The 21,763-nt window shown below is 39.5% G+C and overlaps 1 protein-coding gene across 1 annotated transcript; it reads right to left on the bottom strand.

Moving 5' to 3' along the window:
* Positions 1 to 4,121: 4,121 nt before the first annotated feature.
* agtrap (angiotensin II receptor-associated protein) lies at positions 4,122 to 20,433 on the bottom strand. The gene is made up of 5 exons (XM_066672712.1): positions 20,310 to 20,433; positions 19,268 to 19,302; positions 17,812 to 17,920; positions 16,652 to 16,859; positions 4,122 to 9,266 (listed from the first exon to the last, which is right to left on the bottom strand). The coding sequence occupies exons 1-5, from the start codon at positions 20,334 to 20,336 to the stop codon at positions 9,145 to 9,147; spliced, it is 501 nt and encodes a 166-aa protein (XP_066528809.1). The 5' UTR covers positions 20,337 to 20,433; the 3' UTR covers positions 4,122 to 9,144.
* Between the last annotated feature and the right edge of the window lie 1,330 nt (positions 20,434 to 21,763).

Raw genomic sequence — 21,763 nt, 5'->3', positions numbered from 1 at the left:
TCATTTAACTTCTACTCTTGTAGGAAGGCTTGACACTAGAAATCAGAACACTGCTGTGAGGATTTGACTGCGTCTAACCTCATGAACCTTAGGGAGATCAGGTACTAGTGTTGAATGATTCGTTTTGGATTACAAACCCCACTCACTTTCTATGGTGCTTATACACACTATTGAGTTGTATGTGGGCTATAGAGCAGTGGAACTATGATCTCTGGAGTGATGATATAGTTAAGATCCTGAAGTGGTGTTTGTTGTTCAGAACTAATCATCCAACATCAGCATCTAACCTCACTAACGTTTTAAATATTGTTTTAATGTTTTAATAATAAATGATGGTTCAAGCACGTGTCTACGAATGTCATATATAAGGTTCAAAGGTAGTTAGAAAAGGCATTAAAAATCACAGACATTAGGTGCTTTGATGAGTGAGCTGTCAAAGCAAAAACGAGAGAATTAATTTGCTCCCAGGAGGCTGAGAGCAGACATGGAACAGACGATAAATGGCACAAATTTACTGCCTCAGAAACGATCACAGAATTGAATCAGCATCTCTGTGACCCACTTTCAACAAAAACAGAACATGGTGAACATCACAAAGCACAGATGAGATACAGAAACGGTCCTGTATCCAAGGCCACTGCACAAAAGCTGTTAGAAAGACAGTATGTCTTCTTAAATGATCTTTCCCTCCGTACTGATACATCTGTTGCTCGCTGGATCCTAAAGGATATGGGCAGCCACCTCTCAGGAGTCATTAGGTCAAATAATTGCTTTGCATTTTGGGAATTTCTATTTGCATTTTAATTATACAATTTTAATGAGGCAGATCTAGTTCATATTTCAGAGTGCACTCTGTGGTGAATTTAGTCTGAAAAGCACAGTCAGCGAAAACAAGGAAAAAATGACTCCATGTTGAATGTGAAAGCTTGTTTGGTTCCAAATGATTGTGGTGAATGTATAAAGGTCTTGCACATTTTATTTAGATCTTTTCCAGGATGATAAATATATAAAGGACAGGTTCCAAAAACCTTTGGAAATTTGGAGTAGGACTGTGTTACAATCAAAGACCACATTCTGTAATTTCATATTACAGTTGATTATGTAATGTATAAACAGTTATATTTTATCAGATCATACTTGATATTTCTAATAATATGAACAACAGACAGTTTACAACATGAAGTATAAAGGCGGGTTTATACTTCTGCAAAGATCTGCGGAGCTGTTCATAGAGTGAACGCTGTTTATCTGTTTATGGCCGGTCACAAGAACTAAACAGCACTTGACAAGAATTACCATGAATATCTAACATTATCACAGATATATTTAATTAAAGTGTAAAAAACAAAATGTCCCCCTATTCCAGTTCAGTCGAAAATTAGAACTTCACTGCATGATTATACTTTTATTGGTTGGATTTTGTTTGGATACTGCCCCCTAGTGCACACCTCCATGTTATGTTGAAGAATGTGGGCTAACACCCTGGATGTGAAAAGTGCCTTTTCTGCTTTCTTCATTCATTCAATATTTCAAAATAAATATTACTCTCTTTGTCATCAATTCCCCCCAAATGTTTTGATATCTGATGGGCCTTTGAGTTGTTGTGAAAATTCTGCCCTGATCTGATCCGCTGGCCTACTGGCCCAACGTTTCCTTCAATCATTCATTCATTATCTGTAACCGCTGATCCAGTTCATGGTCGCGTTGGATCCAGGGCCTACCTGGAATCATTGGGCGCAAGTCGGGGATTCACCCTCGAGGGGGGCACCAGTCCTTCACAGGGCAACACAGACACACATTCACTCACACACTCACACCTATGGACACTTTTGAGTCGCCAATCCACCTACCGTGTGTTTTTGGACTGTGGGAGGAAACCAGAGCACCCGGAGGAAACCCACGCAGACACTGGGAGAACACACCACAAAGTCCCCCGGAGCTGGACTCGAACCCTGGAACAGGACCCTGGAGCTGTGTGACTGCGACACTACCTGCTGCACCACCGTGCCGCCCACGTAATCCCCCCAGAAAAAAAATTAAAAAGCCGCTTGAATTTATACAAAGAGAGGTCCATGTATAACTTTTATTGATTGTCTTAACAAAAATAAATATTTAAGTTAAATATCCTACTGTTATATATATATAAATATAAAAATGTAATATAATTTTGGCGATGGGTGCCTGTTTTTTTGTTTTTTTTTTTGGCCTGAGCACCTGTCCCCAAAAATGTCTGTGCACGTCCCTGCATATTGGTGTACAACCCACTCTTAACGGCTGAAATGTAAGTACGACGACACGTCACAGTATGCAAATTAGTGAGCCGGTGTTACCGCGCACATTTCCTGCACCCTGACGACACTTGTGCCGCACTCTTAATGGACGGTTTCTCCACTGGCAGTGTTTCACTGTGACGCTTGGGTTTCTTTGCTGTGTCACCTTTTATCTGTCATATCTGTCACACTGCAGAGTCACTGCCCTCGTCTACAGCACCTCACAAAAACAGCCAGCCCCACTATAGTGCATTTTGTCGTGGGTGGGGGTTGTTAGTTGAGGTTTCTGTTTAGTTTACTGTCAAATAGCTTTCCAGATAAAAAGGAATCATGAAAATGTGGTCCCTGAAAACAGTATGGTATTCTCACATTTGTGCTGTGGGTATACGGTTAAATGTATTCGCTGCTCTGATTGATGAGCCCATTAGCTAATTATCTCCAGCTGCATCAGGTTTACTATAAAAGAGGGAACAATTATATGAAGAACAATGGTCTTTATAGACTAGCACAAAAAATAGCAACGCTAATGCTACGTCAGGCTATGCAGTCTTTAAACAACATCTCCTGTACACTTCCTTACCCAGTATTTCTTCTGAAACAAAGCACATTAACAGGTTGTTGCCCTCTGTTTGCTGCTGTACCAGCTTCTACACTACTTGGAATGCTTGAAACTAGATGTTGGGACATTTCTGTTTCATTTGATGGCATTCGGCCACAAGAGCCTTAGTGAGGTGTGGCACAGCTGTTGGGTGATTAGTTCTGGATCACAATCACCACTCCAACTTCTTATCCCAAAGGTACTGAGTGGTGCTCTGTCAGTCCAGAGAATGGAGTTCCACTACTTTACAGCCCATAACTGTGCTTTAAATTTCCCACGCTGGCATTTGGCATTGAGCATGAAGACTTCACCAAGCATCCGTTTTATTTAATGCATCCCTACACGTCATGTGCGCCGATTTGAACATCTGGGTCTCCTTAAAGTAGTTGAATTCCCTAATCACAAGGGACGGCAACAAACTTCGCACACGCGTGTCTTAAAATTTCCCATAGCAACCAATCCCACTCGATGTCATCACGGCATGTGAAAACAGCGAGGGTTGAGACTTCACTGCTCCCTTAAAGAGCTCATTTGGAGAAGATGAACAGCATCAAGCGCTACTGCTGACTGTGTGCTTCCTCTTCAAAATGAGCTCTTACATGGAACAGTGGGTTGAAACTCAACTAAGAAAGTTTTGATGTGATGTAGTGAGACATGGAAATAACATCATGATGGAGCACTTTAAGAAATGAAGTGTTTCGCACCAGTGAAGCAGATGAGACGAGGGGCCTGGTGTCCTTCACTCTGGAGATGGGAATCAGGCTGATGAGCAAAGACTCGGGTTGGCCAAATCAAAAATTAATCAATGCTTCACTCGCCTCCTCCTGGACATCACAGCGTCCGGCACGTAAAGGACTCAGCAGGAACAAATCATTAACAGATCGGCTACTGGTTAATTAAAACCTCTCCCAGGCGCTCACACACACACACAGAGATGGAGACTGGCAATTAAAATATCCCAGAGATGCTTGCCACGGAAGATGGATGTCTAAAATGAACGAAACGCCTCAAGCGCTATAGAAAAAGCAACACACTCATGAACACTGCTCTTTCACTGAGAAATAATATTCAACACATCTGCCAGAAACCTCAGCACAACAAGCCATAAACATGAGCTAAATAAATAGCTGGGGTATCATTAAAATACTGCTAATGCTGTGACATTTTACAGCCAAATGGGTCTCTCATTACAGAGCAAGGACCATGAAATGGGCAAATAAAAACAGCACAGACTTGAATTGCTAATTGCTCATTACATTTTACATTTATTATTCAGATTTCATATAGAAACTCATGCACTTGTATTTGCACATCACAGAGAAGTGCCACAATCTTAAAAATAAAGGTGCGGAAAGGGTCCCTCAGGGCGATGCCTAATAAACATTTAGTGGATTTTCTCAGCACAACACGCTTGGAGGAGAACACTAACTGCCCTTCTGTTATGGCTGGAATATGGCATATGATTAGCATTCATGCTGAGTGCTCAGAGGACGGCCTTCCCTCAACAGACTTGGAGGTCTGAAGGCATATGCATTGGCTCGCACTACACTGAGAGCTCAGAGCCGAGGAAAGGCCATCGTTCGGTTGAATGAGGCGTCACCTTGGATCACCGCACCACGCTAAGGTTCTGACTTCACTGAAAGTTGTTCTTAGAATCATACATCCAAGCCGAGAACCATGAAGGAATCTTTATTTTTAAGACTGTGTGAGATTAATAAATCATTACAAATAAGTAATTTCCACATGATTAAAAAAATAATAATACAATTAAAAAAAATTACTAATTCTATAATTCAGACTTGAAGCTGTAATAAAAATATCGGTACCTGAAAGCTTTGCCCGAGCCCCCTTAAGCAGACACTGAGGGCCTGTGAGGCACCACAGGGCCCTGCAAGCATGCAGTATTCATTTATTTTACAAATTTTTCATGTACTGTGTTACTAAATATAGTATACACACTGTATGGCCAAATGTTTACAGACCTTATTAAGATTAGCTCATTGCGTGGTTAGCACATCAACAAGAAATGTAGAGCACCCCAACATAGGCCTGTGGAACAATGGAACAGCACTGGCTTTTTAAGTTTTGCTCCACATGTGGAGTTAAGAGTGGCTTTTGTGATCAACAGCCAACTGTGCAACATCACTCAAGGCTCACTTCCCATCAAATCCACACAGAAATGATGCAAAATTTAGTCCAACACATTCACAGAAGAGTAGGAGTGATTTCTGGGACAAACTCGTGAGCAATGCCCTTGATATCTGAAGAAATGTTGGATTACCAAGTGGCTGCAAACTATTTGGCCACACAGTGTAACTGATTAATGGCAGCCCTGAAGTAGAACAGCTTCTAAATATTAAGAAACAGATTTGGCTTTGGGCCATCCTTGCACAGGAATACTGATTAGGCTTTACAAACTACAGAACATTACAAATCAAACACCAAATTATGATTCAGGGAGCGGTTTTTATATTCAAGATTGGACATACAAAACAATTAAAGCTAAAAATCAAGGAACAAAATGCTGGTGTCCAAAGAGGATTCTGAAGCTTTTGTTTTTCATCATCCGTGACCCCAACGAACATGGAACATATCAAATATAAACAGTAATAATTAGCATTCAGCATCAGCTGGAGCCTTTGTGCAGGAAATCAAGTGCTAATGAGGAAAAAGGGGACGCTGTATAAATTAGACCTGTCGGAATAAAAGAGGAAAAACATAATAATGTTGGAGGCAGGAGGCATAAGCTTCCTAATCATCTGTCTAACCAGCGTCTCCCTCTCTATTGGGCCAAAATAATCGGCCCCACATCACTGCTTGTGACGGGCGCCTAAACGTTATCCACATGAAAAATGTAACATAAATACAAATTGGTTCAACAGCGGGGCAAATTGCTGTCTGCTTAGCATGCTGCGCTGTTCCTATGGAAACCATTAACATCCCTAATGGGAGATGATAACACAAACACAAGGATCTAAATCTGAAATAGAGCACATACAAAGGACACGAAACCAAGGCTCACTCCAAGTCTAGTGACAAGAAGAAGCCACAGTTGAAAAGCAGAAAATACAAAGGCGGTGGTAACTTTGAACTGTAATGCGCTTTTTCGTAAGAGGCATTACTATATGCTACGTCTTAAATCTGGCCTTATACCATCAACTCAGACACATAGGTGGACCCGGTGTCGACCCGAGGAGGATGGGTTCCCAAGTATGAGTCTTGGTTCCTTCCTTGTGTGCTGAGGGAGTTATTCATTGCCACTGTTGCCCCTGGCTCGCTCGTAGGAGGCTTGGACCCGAATCTCTGTAAAACTGCTTTGTGACAACTTTCTGTTGTGAAAAGCAATTTTTATAAACAACATTTGATTGACTGATTGGCAGAGGGAAGCTCAAAGCATCTTTTCTGCAAGACTCTGTGGTCTTATTAGTAGTAAAATGTACTGTCATACAGGACATTCATTGATTACCTGTAAGCGCTTATCCAGTTCAGGGTCGCGGGGGGTCCAGAGCCTACCTGGAATCATTGGGCGCAAGGCGGGAATAGACCCTGGAGGGGGCACTAGTCCTTCACAGGGCAACACACACACACTCACACCTACGGACACTTGAGTCGCCAATCCACCTACCAATGTGTGTTTTTGGACTGCAGGAGGAAACCGGAGCACCCGGAGGAAACCTCCGGGTGAACACACCAACTCCGAGAACACACCAACTCCTCACAGACAGTCACCCGGAGCGGGATTCGAACCCACAACCTCCAGGTCCCTGGAGCTGTGTGACTGTGACACTACCTGCTGCACCAATGTGCCACCCGCTCGTACAGTACAGCTAAGTGATATTAGGGAAAACTTATGTCTAATGTTTATTCATTCATTCATTCTTTGTAACTGTCCAGTTCAGGGTTGCGGTGGGTCCGGAGCCTACGCAGAATCACTGGGCGCCAGTCCTTCACAAGGCAATACACACACAGCTTTCTGATTCAACCTCAATAACAGCATCTCACTAGCCTGCAATCAGACTAGAGAAACTACACCATGAGAAAATGATCAGATGGAACTGAATGCACTGGGATAGAAATAAAAGACACAAATAAACACTTTGAATCCACATACAACACAGATCCCCAAAAAGCAGGTATTATTTTGGGTGGTGGATCATTCTCAGTGCAGCAGTGACACTAACGTGGTATCCAGTCAACAGCATCCTGTGGACAGTGTTCAAGGTGGACTACCAAGGTAAGTGCTTCTAATACAGTGGCCAATGACTAGGCAGAGTTTTTAAAAACTCCAGCAGCACTGCTGTGTCTGATCCAGCACTGAGCATGACCCACTACCCAAATCATACCATTCAACTTGAAATGAACTGGCATGGTCTGAAGCAGCCACACATTATCTAAACATAGGCCAATGGTTAAACAATCCCCACAGCACAGGGCTGTAAAAGACTGGAACTGATATTGACTAATAATGGTCTGTTAGAGCACCACTCAATAGCTGGGGTTGAGTTGGTGTGATGTTTGTGAGCGGCCAATAATAGCATCTGACGCCACTCGTGGTTGAATTCAGCGCAATCCTCACCAAAATTTTACATTTAGTCTAAAAGCTCCACAGTAGAGTAGATGCTGAAACCTGAGCTGTCACTTCATTTTAGAAGAAACACTGTGTGTGAAGGTGTCCACCAACATTTGGCCTCGCAGTGTAGCCTGACGACAGGATGGAGAAAGAGGAAGAGAGAAGACAATGAGGAACTAAGTGAACTACAGTGTTACCACACACCTTTTACCTAACATTTACCAACAGGCTGAAGAAACATTAGTGTACAGAGAAAGAAAGAACGAGCCTGAAGCACTTTCTTTCTGATAAATCCCACTAGGCCCAATAAATACATACAAGGACAAACCCTCCTTTAGAAGATTCATCCACACACTTTACTTTGTAGATAAATAACATTCCATTACTATATAATTCAATTAATAAATGATATTGGCACAATTTGTTTTACTAACAGTTGGCAGTAATTGTGATAACTTTACTCTTTAAATCATAGAGAAATAATGCATGCATCTAATACAATGCAGAATTTATATCACTTTACTGTAGGGCATAAGTGTTCATAAGGCTATGTGACACCTACATAACCCGGTCAGGGCAGCTGATATTAGCCTGTATAAAAACACTTATTATTATATTATTTTACCTAAAACATAACATAATGTGACACTTTCGCTGACAAAATACTTTATGACTCTCTTGCCAAATCAGTTTTCAACAAAAGTGATACACACTCGGCTACAAAATCAGGTGTTCTAGGGTGCTATGGCCTTATACCACTTGGGAATTATGTGATAAAACTTTGAGTCAATTCATAGATGTGTTACGTCAAATGACAAAGAACATCTATTGGAATAAGCCTTTATAAATGCTTGTGTAGGGTGAGAAATTTGGGCATGACGAGTTTATGGATGTGCCTTTTAACCTAATGTGGTAAAGCCTTTATAAATCTTATTTGGTAACACGTGTAACTAGCAGTATTTGATTGTATCATGGTCAATTATTAGTTACTATATTTAGTGCCTTCTTATTAAAGACCCCTCCAGTGAAAATCAAGTGTTTAACCTTGTTAACATGTCCATATGCTGGTTTCTTTTAATCATAGAAGAGCATATCCGCATTAACACAACACCGACACTCCAGCGTCAGTGTTCCAAAAGTGAGGAAATGGAGTGTTCCAAAGACACAGAGTGGTCTCAAAAACACAGATTCAAACAGCCAGGGTTATTTTCGTCAGGGCTTTTAAGCTGCAGGCAAGAAGTGTAGGGTTAAGCAGAGATAGAGGTGGGAACTAATTGCATATTTACTCATCTTTACATACTAGGTCTTGAGTAAGCCATGTTGAAGGTATTAGATGACTTTATGGAATAAATACAAATATACGTATCTAATTATATCATTCTGGAGAACAGAGATGGGTTTTTACGAGTTTAATCTATGACTGGAAGGGGTCTTTAATATTAATTATCTACAAGACTTTGCCAATGCAGCTGTGGTCTAAGCAGAGTATGGCATGACAACATTTCAAACAGTACTGAAATAACCCAGTGTGTAGGACTACCGGTAAGAACCCAGCATTGCAGCAGTACAGCACTTACACATCACATAAACAGGCAAAAACGCAACTTGTGAAGCATCACTGCTCTTCAAACTGCACTTGCCACTGTTTACCAGACCGTAAACCAGCACAGTGTCCAGTCAGAGGGGTTAAAGACTGAAGGAAGAGTTCAGTAAGCACGAGCCGCAGGCTTCGGCTCCTCTGGTTGACTGAATGCTTTGCCCGGAGTGGGCTGGTTCGGCTGGTCAATGGACTGGTAGTTATTTCTGTCCCTGGTCACTGTGGGAAAGCCTGAGGAGAGAAAGAAAGGAAATGATTTTATCGCACTTGTCTACACACACTAGGAATATTGATAAAACTCAATATAGGCACTGGAGGAGTATCAGACGAATATTGCCTAAAAACAGGCTCAGTATCTTTAATGCATGTCAAACGGATATATGCTGACATACTGACGGTACTATGCAAAATTGCCTGCATTTTATTCATTTAAGGCAGCACAGTGGGGTGCTCCACGCAGCTCGAGGCTCTTGGGGTTTGTCTCTGCATGGGCTCTACACTGAAGCTCCAGTTTCCACCCAAAACCACAGGATGGTTGGTGGATCGACTATGCAGTATTGTCCATACCCGAGTGTGTAATTGATTGTGACTGGGTGAAAGTGAGGTGCTGTGTGATGGACTGGCACGCTGTCCAGGGTGTGATCCTTCCTTGCACCCATTGATTCTGGGTATGCTCCAGACCCCAAAAATTATGTATTAGCATCAGCATTAGTTTTGCCAAATACTAGTGCATCTATCGCTGACACAGGCGTTTAATTGTTTGCCACTCAGAGGCACCTTCCCCAAAACTAAATGTCAGCTTGAGAGGTATAAAGCTCTACCAGCTGACATTTAGCACTGAGAATGTGCAACTGCATACTCTGTATTGATCCAGAGCCCCATCTAATACTTTAAGGATAAGGGAGTGGCTTTTATGATCGGGAATTAATCTCCCAACATCGGTACCTGACTTCATTATAGGCTGAATGCCATAGAAATCCTGCCAAATAGAAGCCATTACTGCAGAAAAAAAAAGGATCCACACCATTAATACTCTTGATTTTGGAAGAAATGAATATTGTAAATGTATAATCCATCCAACCTATCAAGAGCTGGCTGCACATGCACTGGCCGACGTTAAAACGTTTTAGAATATTCCATAATCTATGTTTAGTGTGCCATGAACCTGATTTTTCAGTAAATCAGTAGATGACTAATGTCATCAAAATTTGTATTAGAAAATATATATCAACCAGCATAAAGTCTGATCAACAATCAGTTGCATTATATTCAATAACAATATTAATGTTAGCAAATGTAACCTCCCATTACAGCTGTAAATGAAATCAAAAAATGATTCATTACAATGTAAGTGCTTTAATCACTTTCGTAGAAAAACAGTGGAAACCGAGACCTTCGCATCCAGATAAAGCTGGATTGTGTCCACTGCTCAGATAAACAGAAATACTCCACTGCATGCAGAGCACACTGACTTTTCTGCATAAACGCTTCATCACTTGTCACTGGACAGCTGCCCCTTCTGTGATTTACACAGGTTTTATTAGAGCAGTAAGCCAACAATATGCTTATTCAGTCCCTCGGCATATAAACAGTTATGAAGGTACCTGACCAAATGCTGTGAGTCAGTAGAATATGATGATGGCTTTTTTTTTCCACTGAGATGGAGTATTTTTTAATCAACATCTAAATAAACCCTAGAATATTTAACTGAGAGACCAGGAACACAACCTCCACTTCTCAAATAATTTATTTCAAGGCTCAAGCCAATTTTGATTCACGTCTTTGAAATAAAACACTTCAAAATAGGATGCAAACAACATAAAATTTTTTTTTAAAAAAAATCTAAGAATTGGACATGCATAAAGAACAATATAGAACATGGTCCCTATGGACTGTGGGTCAGTACCAAAGGCCCTCCATGTTCCCCATCACCAAGCATGGTGTTAACCAATTTGCATTTGATAGCTAACATAACAGAAAAAAAAAAAAAAATAAAATAAAAAACATTTTCTGGTCCTAAAATATGTTCATAATGAATCTGCAGTGACATTGTCCCTTTAAAATGTACACGGACCAGATTTGAACAAACAAACAAACTTAAATTAATAAATAGAAAAACATCACACAATGAGAAAGTAACACTGGACAAAACGTAATCCCTTTGATAAACAACAAATACTCTAAAGGTAAAATCCCAACACGATGTAACTACTGATAAGGCCTTATCTGTGTTTGTCAGAAGCTGTGATTAACCTTGGTGATCTGAATTTCTGTTTGGTCCAAAATGTATTTATAAAAAAATATATAAATAAAAACAAAAAAAACAAATGCTCAGTCACAAGACTGTTTATTGCAATTTAAGCGTCTCAAAGAAACTGCCTGCACTGTTGACTCAAGAGACCTCATGATTGTCAGATTAGGAAATAAATGTTTCAAAACTTTGGAATCCCCTTTCACTATCAGAGGATAGTGAAAGTGTATAAAATAAACAGATATTTTTAGCATACTAAAGGTGTTATTTTTTTGAGGTTTAAGAAGATAAATTAGATAAAAAGCAACAATTCTTATACATTTTTACACATATTAAATATTATTTTATTTTTATTATATACTATTCAAAATGTGGACAGTGTTTTAGAAGTGAAGCACCTTAATTATAACTTACTCACACTTCGGAATTAGTTACGTATCTGTCCTGCTTTGAAGCTTGGCTTTCAGATACATGCTTCAAACTGGTGCAAGCTACTCATTCAAAAATATTTAGAGAAAACTGTGTGTGTCTGGAAAAATCTAGATAAGTGTAATTAAATATTGTGCAAATTACACATTTGATTAGCTTTACGATACAAAATGTACATTAAAAGAGTACATTTTGGAATCGTTTTTAATAGTTTCCTTATACACAAAGTAGGGCTGTACCATATCCTATCGTTAGCAATAATATCGTGATCATTTTTAAAACGATTTTAAAAACAAACAATATCGTGATACTAGTGATATTCTGACTTGTTTACATAACAAAATCATGCAGTTACCCATAATATGCCATACGTTCTTTACATGAGTCATTTAGCCACAGTGAAGTACTGTGGAAAGTGACCCTGAGGAAGAGAATTGTGGCAGTGGTTTGGTTACAAAATATCAGATGTAAAATAAACCATATTATTATGTTAGAAAAAAATAAGCCTTTAATATTATTAATATATATTACATTTATTTTAATTCATATTAATAACATTTATTTTGTTGCAATAGACTGTTCTTGAAAGTAATAAAAGTATTTTTCAGTGTATTTTCATATCACCAAGGATATCGTTATCGCCAAAATACCCTGATATTATTTTAGAGCCATATCGCCCACCCCTAACACAAAGTGCATATTACTACTGAATATAAAATGAGTAATTCCAAACTTCTGAAAGAGTTGAGTACATCTTTGGTCTTGAAACTAGTTTTTCAGGGTCCTGCATTGTCAGAATACCTAATGTCCAAATACATATAGAGTTGCATACACACACACACACATAAACACAGCAACACAAACACTAAAACAGAAATGAAGACTTTATACAAAGAGACAGTGCTCACATAATAACCACAAAGCAGACAAGGATAAGAGTGAAGGATAAAGATGTACAAATATATACACAATAAATAAATCAAATGATTTTAAGCTTCAAAAAAAAAAGTGTGGAGAAGAAGAAGAGTGCATTCAGTAATAACGACGGCCAAGGAGAGTACTATCGGTGCTGTCTGTGGTGCAGCGACTGTCCACTGACGTCTCCAAGTCTGACCAGTAGTAGAGAGACAGACAGAAAAGAAGACAGGACACACACAGAGAGAGAGAGGGTGTAGAAAATGGGATAAAGTGATAGACAAATGAACAGAGAATGCACATAGACAGAGAGATAAGGAAAATGAAAAAAGAGAGAGATTATAAAACGTGGGCCATGGTGAAGACAACAAAGCAGTAAGTAAAGGGTAACAGACAACAGGTCCAATAGGTAAAGCAAAGAGTAACAATTACAGCCATCTTACACTTGCCTTATTCAGTAATAAAATAACTTACTGTAACAATATTTTTATTTTATTCTAATAATCTACTAAACTTTTTACAAACCGGATTCAAAAAAAGTTGGGACACTAAACAAATTGTGAATAAAAACTGAATGCAATGATGTGGAGATGGCAAATGTCAATATTTTATTCGTAATAGAACATAGATGACAGATCAAAAGTTTAATCTGAGTAAATGTAACATTTTAAAGGAAAAATATGTTGATTCAAAATTTCACAGTGTCAACAAATCCCAAAAAAGTTGGGACAAGTAGCGGCTGGAAAAAGGAAATTGAGCATATAACGAACTGCTGGAAGACCAATTAACACTAATTAGGTCAATTGACAACATGATTGGGTATAAAAAGAGTTCTCAGAGTGTCAGTGTCTCTCTGAAGCCAAGATGGTAAGAGGATCACCAATTCCATCATTGTTGCGCAGAAAGATAGTGCAGCAATACCAGAATGGTGTTACCCAGCATAAAATAGCAAAGACTTTTAAGTTATCATCATCAACCGTGCATAACATCATCAAAAGATTCAGAGAATCTGGAACAATTGCTGTGCGTAAGGGTCAAGGCCGTAAAACTCTACTGGATGCTCGTGATCTCTGGGCCCTTAAACCTCACTGCACCTCAAACAGGAATGCCACTGTCAAAGAAATAACAGGATGGGCTCAGGAATACTTCCAGAAAGCATTGTCAGTGAACACAATCCACCATGCCATCCGCCGTTGCCAGCTGAAACTCTACAGTGCAAAGAGGAAGCCATTTCTAAGCAAGCTCCACAAGCTCAGATGTTTGCACTGGGCCAGGGGTCTTTTAAAATGGAGTGTGGCAAAATGGAAGACTGTTCTGTGGTCAGGTGAGTCACAATTTGAAGTTCTTTATGGAACACTGGGACGCCATTTCATCCGGACCAGAGAGGACAAGGATAACCCAAGTTGTTATCAACGCTCCGTTCAGAAGCCTGCATCACTGATGGTATGGGGTTGCATGAGTGCTTGTGGCATGGGCAGCTTGCATGTCTGGAAAGGCATCATTAATGCAGAGAACTATGTTCAGGTTCTAGAACAACATATGCTCCCATCTAGACGTCATCTCTTTCAGGGAAGACCCTGCATTTTTCAACAAGATAATGCCAGACCACATTCTGCAGCAATCACAACATCATGGCTACGTAGGAGAAGGATCCGGGTACTGAAATGGCCAGCCTGCAGTCCAGATCTTTCACCTATAGAGAACATTTGGCGCATCATAAAGAGGAAGGTGCGACAAAGAAGGCCCAAGACGATTGAACAGTTAGAGGCCTGTATTAGACATGAATGGGAGAGCATTCCTATTTCTAAACTTGAGAAACTGGTCTCCTCTGTCCCCAGACGTCTGTTGAGTGTTGTAAGAAGAAGGGGGGGGGATGCCACACAGCGGTAAAATTGGCCTTGTCCCAACTTTTTGGGGATTTGTTGACGCCATGAAATTTTGAAACAACATATTTTTCCCTTAAAATGATACATTCTCTCAGTTTAAACTTTTGATCTGTGATTTGTGTTCTATTCTGAATAAAATATTAGATGTTGGCACCTCCACATCATTGCATTCAGTTTTTATTCACAATTTGTTTAGTGTCCCAACTTATTTGGAATCCGGTTTGTACATTTATTATATTGTCAGATTGAATTATTGTAGAAGTTACTGCATTTTACTAATTATAGACCAATTGCAATTTTAATCAGATTATGAGTGAATTAATATTGTTGATGAAAATATTGTGTTCTGAGCTGCTCTTATGTGCTTTCCTTGATCCAACACACCTCATTAGCTGATTATCAAACCAAAACAGGTGTGGAAAAACACCAGACTCTGCAGCTCCACAGGAGGAACACGATTTAAAAATGCTGATTTAGCACCCGAGCCGAAACAAGTGGAACGCAGAGAGCACTTACCTGCATCATCAGGAACATACGGCCTAATCAGATGCATGGCAGCAACTTCATAGCAAGTCAATGTGGAGAAATGTGAATCGAAGCAAAATAACTTGAAGCAAATAAGATTATATTAAGTCAATAACAAGAGACTTCAAAGATGGAGTTAAATAACATTTGCAAACATCCCTTCAATTCACCTGCACTCAGGCAGCACTGGATTGAATCTGTCTTCACAATCAAAGTTATTTCTGCTCTGGATCCAGTTCTCCAGAGGAACTATACAGAGCCATTCATTTTCTTTATCTGTGAGGAACTTTCTGGGCCCCACTCGTGTTCCAGCCCTTACTCTATCAGGCATTTGTCTTGTGACTGTCTCACTAACTCAGTTACGCTGTTCCTTTGAATCAATCTGCCTGTGGTTTACAGAGAAACACTCTGATTCTGCTCCACACCACACCCCCAGAACTTTATAATCAATGAAATTAGAGCAAACCTCTAAATTCCAGGATTATTATTCAGTTGTTAAACTTTGTCTAACAATATTTGCCTGTGTTGACTAAGTAAATGCACAGATATGAACCCTTGTATCTACCCTCACCGTCCTTTTTATCAGCCCCACTGACCATACAGAAGCACTTAGTAGTTCTAAAATTACAGACTGTAGTCCACCTGTTTCTCTGCATACATTCTTCAATGGTCAGCACACCCACAGATACGTTTTAGGTGGTGGAACGTTCTTAGTGCTGCAGTGACACTGACGTGGTGGTGTGTTAGTGTGTGTTGCGCTGGTACGAGTGGATCAGACACAGCAGTGCTGCTGGAGTTTTTAAACACTGTGTCCACTCAGAGGACGCGGTTGACTGGATATTGTTGGTTGGTGGACTATTCTCAGTCCAGCAGTTGGACTGAGGGCATTAAAACTCTAGGAGCACTGCTGTGTCTGATCCACTCTTACTAGCACTTCACAAACTAAACCATCATCGCCACTGCAGCGTGAGAATGTTCCACCAGCCAGCTCATACCTGATCTGAAGTGGTCCTGTGGAGGTCCTGACGATTGAAGAATAAGGTGACATGGGAATAAGAAAGCATGCAGAGCAACAGGTGGAGTACAGTCTGTAATTGTAGAACTACAAAGTGCTTCTGTGTGGTCAGTAGAGATGATGAAATGGACAGTGAGTGTAGATACAAGGTAGGTGTTCCTAATCCAGTGATCGTTCGGTGTAGATTAGTAGTATAATGTGATATATTCCTGACTTAAAGGCCCATAGACCAATTAAACAAAACAAATAAAAAGTCAGATGTAAAAAAATGTTCAGATGTTATGAATGAATGAATGCAGGCCCTGAGTGTATTAAGGTTTATACAAATGAAAATAGATATATATTAATGAGGGAAAAAGAAAAGACATTTGGCGAAGAGTTCAAGAGAGTGTTGGGGAGTTTAAGAGATTCCCAGTCAGACAACTGTAGCCAGAGGCAAACTTCAGAAACCACAGATCACTGTAGCTCATGATTTGTTCTAATACAGGGCACCAGACAGGCACATGCATCACAAACGGCACAAAGCTTATCAATGGAGCCCTTCAGAAAGTTCCGCTCGGCTCCTGACATCATGTTCTTGAGGCAGTTCACTCACCAAAGTTAATGTTGTAGTCTCCTCCTCTCTCGCGGTACATCTGATAGACGAAGAAACAGGACAGAGGCTTGAGGATGAGGCTGAGGATGGCCATGCCAGAACTGAAGCGGACCAATGAACCCATGCCGTACTGCCTATCAAGTGCAGCATAAAAGATTCCAAAGTGAACAATGTCCGTCAGTATGGTCACAGTCATCCCAATCAGGAACTGAGACAGAAAACAAGAAGAGGCTGGTTAGCAGCTTTAGTCCAGTAGCTTTTTTTTTAGCCCACATATTATTCTTATAAAAGACAAAACAAATTTGCTTGACTGCATGTGTGTTTTTGTACATTATTTTTAATTGTTAGAAATGTTTGGTTATTAGAGGCATGCAGCAAGACTGCCTCTCGGACCATAAACAGAAAACTTGATATCTGAACTCATTCATTCATTATCTGTAACCCTTATCCAATTCAGTCCAGAGCCTACCTGGAATCATCGGGCGGGAATACACCCTGGAGGGGGCGCCAGTCCTTCACAGAGCAAAACACACACACTTTTGAGTCAACAATCCACCTACCAAAGTGTGTTTTTGGACCGTGGGAGGAAACCAGAGCACCGGGAGGAAACCCACGCAGACACAGGGAGAACACACCAAACTCCTCACAGTCAGTCACCGGGAGCGGGAATCGAACCCACAACCTCCAGGTCCCTGGAGCTGTGTGACTGCGACACTACCTGCTGCTCCAACGTGTCACCCTTGATATCTGAACTAATCTAGAAAATTATTTAAGAACTACTATATATCATTTGCCTATATTTTTTTAATTTAAAAGTTGCATGCCACTATTATACATTTGAGTGCAAAACTTAAACATGGACCCACAAACAATCCCTTATTTCCTTGTCGCAGTAAAAGTCACTTCATAATCCCACACACTTCTAATGTTTTCTGTGGTTTATCCCTGTAATGCAGAAGCAAAACTGCAATAATTTGTTTTTAAATCTTACCATGATTTCTAAGTGTTTTTACTGCCTTTGAATGAATGAATTTGAAAGAAGCCATTTCAATTATTTACATGCTTTTAATAAAGTCAGACCAGGTCTGTGTACTATACAGTTATGTATTACCAAAGCCAGAATATATTTATTCAAAATGATCACAACTTTAACGACTTACCATTAATACAGCATCTATTGAGTCTCTCTGAGCAATGGCCCACACACCCACAGCCAACATGCTGAAATTTCCCAAGTAGTAAGAGGGAAGCTGCCAGCAAATGCAAGCCCTGAAATTACACATGGGATTATTACAAAATTTGATGTCACATTTTACAGAAACACAACAAGAACTTGCAGAATTAACACAGTATGTAGTAACAGCAACAGACTAAAGCTTGGATCAGTTTTAGATGAAATAAATGTTTCTAATCAGTGAGCCTTCTCTTCCAAGCATGTTGAGCTTTCCATTTATGTCCAGTTAGTGGAAATGGTTATACATTAAAGTAGTGGAATATACTACAAATATTTAATACAGTAAATACAGGGTCATTTATTAACGTGGAAATAATGTAAATCAGGAAAATTCAACACATTTGACAGTTTTACTTTAAATATGATTAACAGCACTATTGTTTACCACAAGGGTATACTTTTGCAGCTATGAACGTGCAATTTAGTTTGCCCATTGACAAAACCAATATGGCCACAATGCTGACTACATAATTTTAAAGACTTGTTTTCCTTCCTCAACAATGCTATGAGTCTTTGGGCAGGACTCCTAATGCCACATTCCCTTGCCAGATTAAAAGGGAAATAAGAGCCTAAAGGTTAATATGCTGACTGTCTATTTGTCAAATTCTATTCAGCTTTTTGTACAGTGTTTCTACATCAGCCTCTTGCTCCTTGATGATACAATTACAGATAGATATTTTTTTCTAGACATTGGTGAATTAGCTTAATATACTTTCCTTTTGAATCTGTCATTATGTATCATCCTAGAACAAAAAATTTCAGATTTGTCATGACTTTAAATATGAATATCTGTTTCAAGGTGAGGCTGGATTTTTTTTAAAGTGGATTTGTAAGGTTTTAAAGGTGGATTTTTAATGGCTGGGTGTCTGTGTGGGTGTGTGATGCCTTGTGATGGACAGGTGCCTTGCCTTGACGATTCTGGGTAGGCTACAGACCCACCATGACTCCGACCATGGTGAAACGGTTACAGAAATTAACTAATAAACTGATGTTTTAAAGAATTGCAAACACCCATTTATAGCACCAAAAGTTTTGTCATAGTTTGACTCAGTTCACCAAAACACTTAAAGTTCCTTCAGTGCATTATTTCTTTTTCCAGTGAAAGCTTGTGAAGGCAGTGTGTTGTCTTTTCCAGGCTGTAAATCCTATCACTCTGGGCTTTGATCACCCAGCAGCTTCACTTCTATTGCATCACTTGATTATAATCTGTGGGAATTCCTTTATTTTATGAATCAGTGACTGTCAGAAAGTGAGGGAAAGACAATGAAATGACTTTCATTTCCTCAAAACCTCACCAAAATAAGCTCTGAACGCCTAAGCTGCTTCAGAAAAGAAATTCCTCAGGTATGTGACGAAAAACTGTGTGGAGGCACTTTACTCACCAGATGGTCAGCAACCAGTGAACCAGCACAATGGCCTGCAAAATGCAAGCAAAGACACACACACACATTTAATCCATTTAACATAACATTTAAAATTTTATTTAATAAAATAAAAGCTTCTTCCATAATTCTGGTTCAGTTCAGGCCTTCAACATTCAAAGCTGAAACCATGACAATATTAATCTAACCACAAAAACATTTAGCATATTAAATTATTCCAAAACAACAAAATATCTCTTTGTGTAGGTTCTCTTTTTTACAAAAGCTTAAATGAGTGGCTTGGTCCACTAGCATACATAGTTAGCAAATAAAAATGTGGAACATTAGCATCCATGCTAACGGAATAAACACATTAAAGACATTTTAATAATTTACCTACACTTTAAAATTACTACTTATATAAAATATCTAGTGACAGATGAACTTTCACAGTATCACAGTATCATTTTAAAAATAGGAGAAAAAAAAAACAATGCTCTTTTGGTCTTTCCATGAATCACATGTAATTTGGGATAATTCCTGTTAATATGTGACTTATGGAATATCCAAGACATTTGTGGAATGTTCCAGATATTTCACAGGTGAAAAAAGCTGAGTGAACGCTGAGGAACTAACTCACAAACTACACTTAACATACACTATATAAAAAAGAAACATATTTTAAGCATAAAAAGTAAACGGATTCACTCATTAATGAAGAAAACCGTTTGTACAGAATCTTAAGATTTTATTTCAAAGGTATTATGGGAAAACAGCAATGTTTTTGATCTGAATGTTCCACCCAGGTCTCCCAAATATTTTTCACTTCATATTTACACTCATATTTATAAATGTAACATCAGTGGGACACTTAAATGGACTTCTATGAAGTGAAACACGAAGAACTGGGCAAGCAGGATTAAAGCTAAAAGCTGAAGCTGATGTAAAAGTTGATTGTACTTGGTTTCTAATAAAATCCATGTGAGTTGTGAAGGCTGCTGACGGCTCTACGACAAATAAAACCATTCAGCGATTTTAGACACAAAAAAGTGCAGAAAGTTACCTTGAGATTAATGGCTGGGATCTCCATCCTGAAGCCCGTTTCTTCGCAGAGACAGAGACAGTGTGTGTCTGTGTCTGTGTGTGTGTGTGTGTGTAGAAGTTAGTGTGTATGTGTAAAAGTTAGAGAACGCTCAAGAGACTCAGACCATGTGACTGCAGCATGACTCAGACCACGTGACTCAGACTACCTAATAAAGTACTGAATAAACACTAATAACACTCTGTCTGTCTGTTTTTTCTGTTTGTATGTTCCTTTCAAACCTGCATCCATCCATCTTCACTGTCAACTAACTTTCTGATTATGTCTCTCTGTCTGATCTATTTTTACAGTCTCAACTTTTTCTTCCTTTTTTCCTTCTTTCATTTTGTGGCTATGCATTTGACCTCACTGTTATATCTTTCTTACTTCTAAACATTTTAAACTACTTACAGTGATTCATTGTCTTCACTTATGTATTCTGCTGAAGCAAGTTTAAATTTCAGATTAAACAGCTGAGCGGTGTCCCAGTGGCTGCTGAGATTCATATCTGTGAACACAGCTCCATAGGTGGGGGGTGGGGGGGGAGTCTGCATTTGCACTTAAATCCCTGGTTATGAGTCGACTGAATTACATTAGACTGTGACATTTTATATTGCATCTTGGGAGTGTGCGAACCAAAATGAGTTGTCCTGTGCGAAATATCAACCTTGACAATTCAATTTCTTTTATGTATTGTATTTGGCCCGTGTTATTAAAATCGCACAGCACACAGGACAGAACGGGCCTAGCCAGACTTGAGAGAACCAGAGGAAATCAACAAAAAATTCTATATTTTAATCTGCATTTTTTAAAAAAGGAAGATTTAAATAATTGATTTGATAAATTTCTCTAAAAAAAAATCTCACAATGAAGTAGCGTACATCAAGTAGCGTATTTAAGCAGAAACTCAATTATGGATTTGATAGATCAGACAGTCTGTTCAGTTAGCCAGCTGAGCTGTGTATTGTGTGTATGAAAACAGCTCATTAGCGGCATAAGTCATTTAGAGTTGTGAGTGAATGAATAAGATAGGAGTGGGACAGAAGGTTTACACACACACAAACCCTGTGGGGGACGAATCCCTTTGTTTTGTGGCACACGTCTGGCAGATGGGACCTGCCTCCTCACTCATGTTTACTGTGGCAGGTGTGACCCCTGACCTCCGATCTCTGTCACCCTTGGGTAAGTACTGTGATCATGATTTGGACCTGGTTCCTAAACCGATTGTTTGGCAGAAAATCAAACTGACCTTTTCTCCTCTTGGCCCAATTGCTGTCAATCACTTGAGACATGTTTGGTGTCTAGCTTGCGTCTTTCGTTTTGCACTATAGCGTCAAGGCTAATGTAGCTGGCACGTAATGAAAGCTAATACATAATTCGTTATCATCATGGTAATTGAATGTCTCTGCTCTTCTAGGAAGGTTTCACAATAGATA

Source organism: Hoplias malabaricus, chromosome 5, assembly GCF_029633855.1.
Source record: "Hoplias malabaricus isolate fHopMal1 chromosome 5, fHopMal1.hap1, whole genome shotgun sequence".
NCBI lineage: Eukaryota > Metazoa > Chordata > Actinopteri > Characiformes > Erythrinidae > Hoplias > Hoplias malabaricus.
Note: the sequence above shows the minus strand (reverse complement) of the source record. Positions and strands in the feature narration are given on the sequence as shown.

Excerpts from the sequence above, each read along its gene's own strand:
- agtrap (XM_066672712.1), bottom strand. The coding sequence starts at position 20,336 with ATGGAGATCCCAGCCATTAATCTCAAG. Across the intron at positions 17,921-19,267 it reads CACTGGTTGCTGACCATCTG|GGCTTGCATTTGCTGGCAGC; the intron begins GTGAGTAAAGTG and ends GTGTAATTTCAG. Across the intron at positions 9,267-16,651 it reads AGACTACAACATTAACTTTG|GCTTTCCCACAGTGACCAGG; the intron begins GTGAGTGAACTG and ends TTCTCTCCTCAG.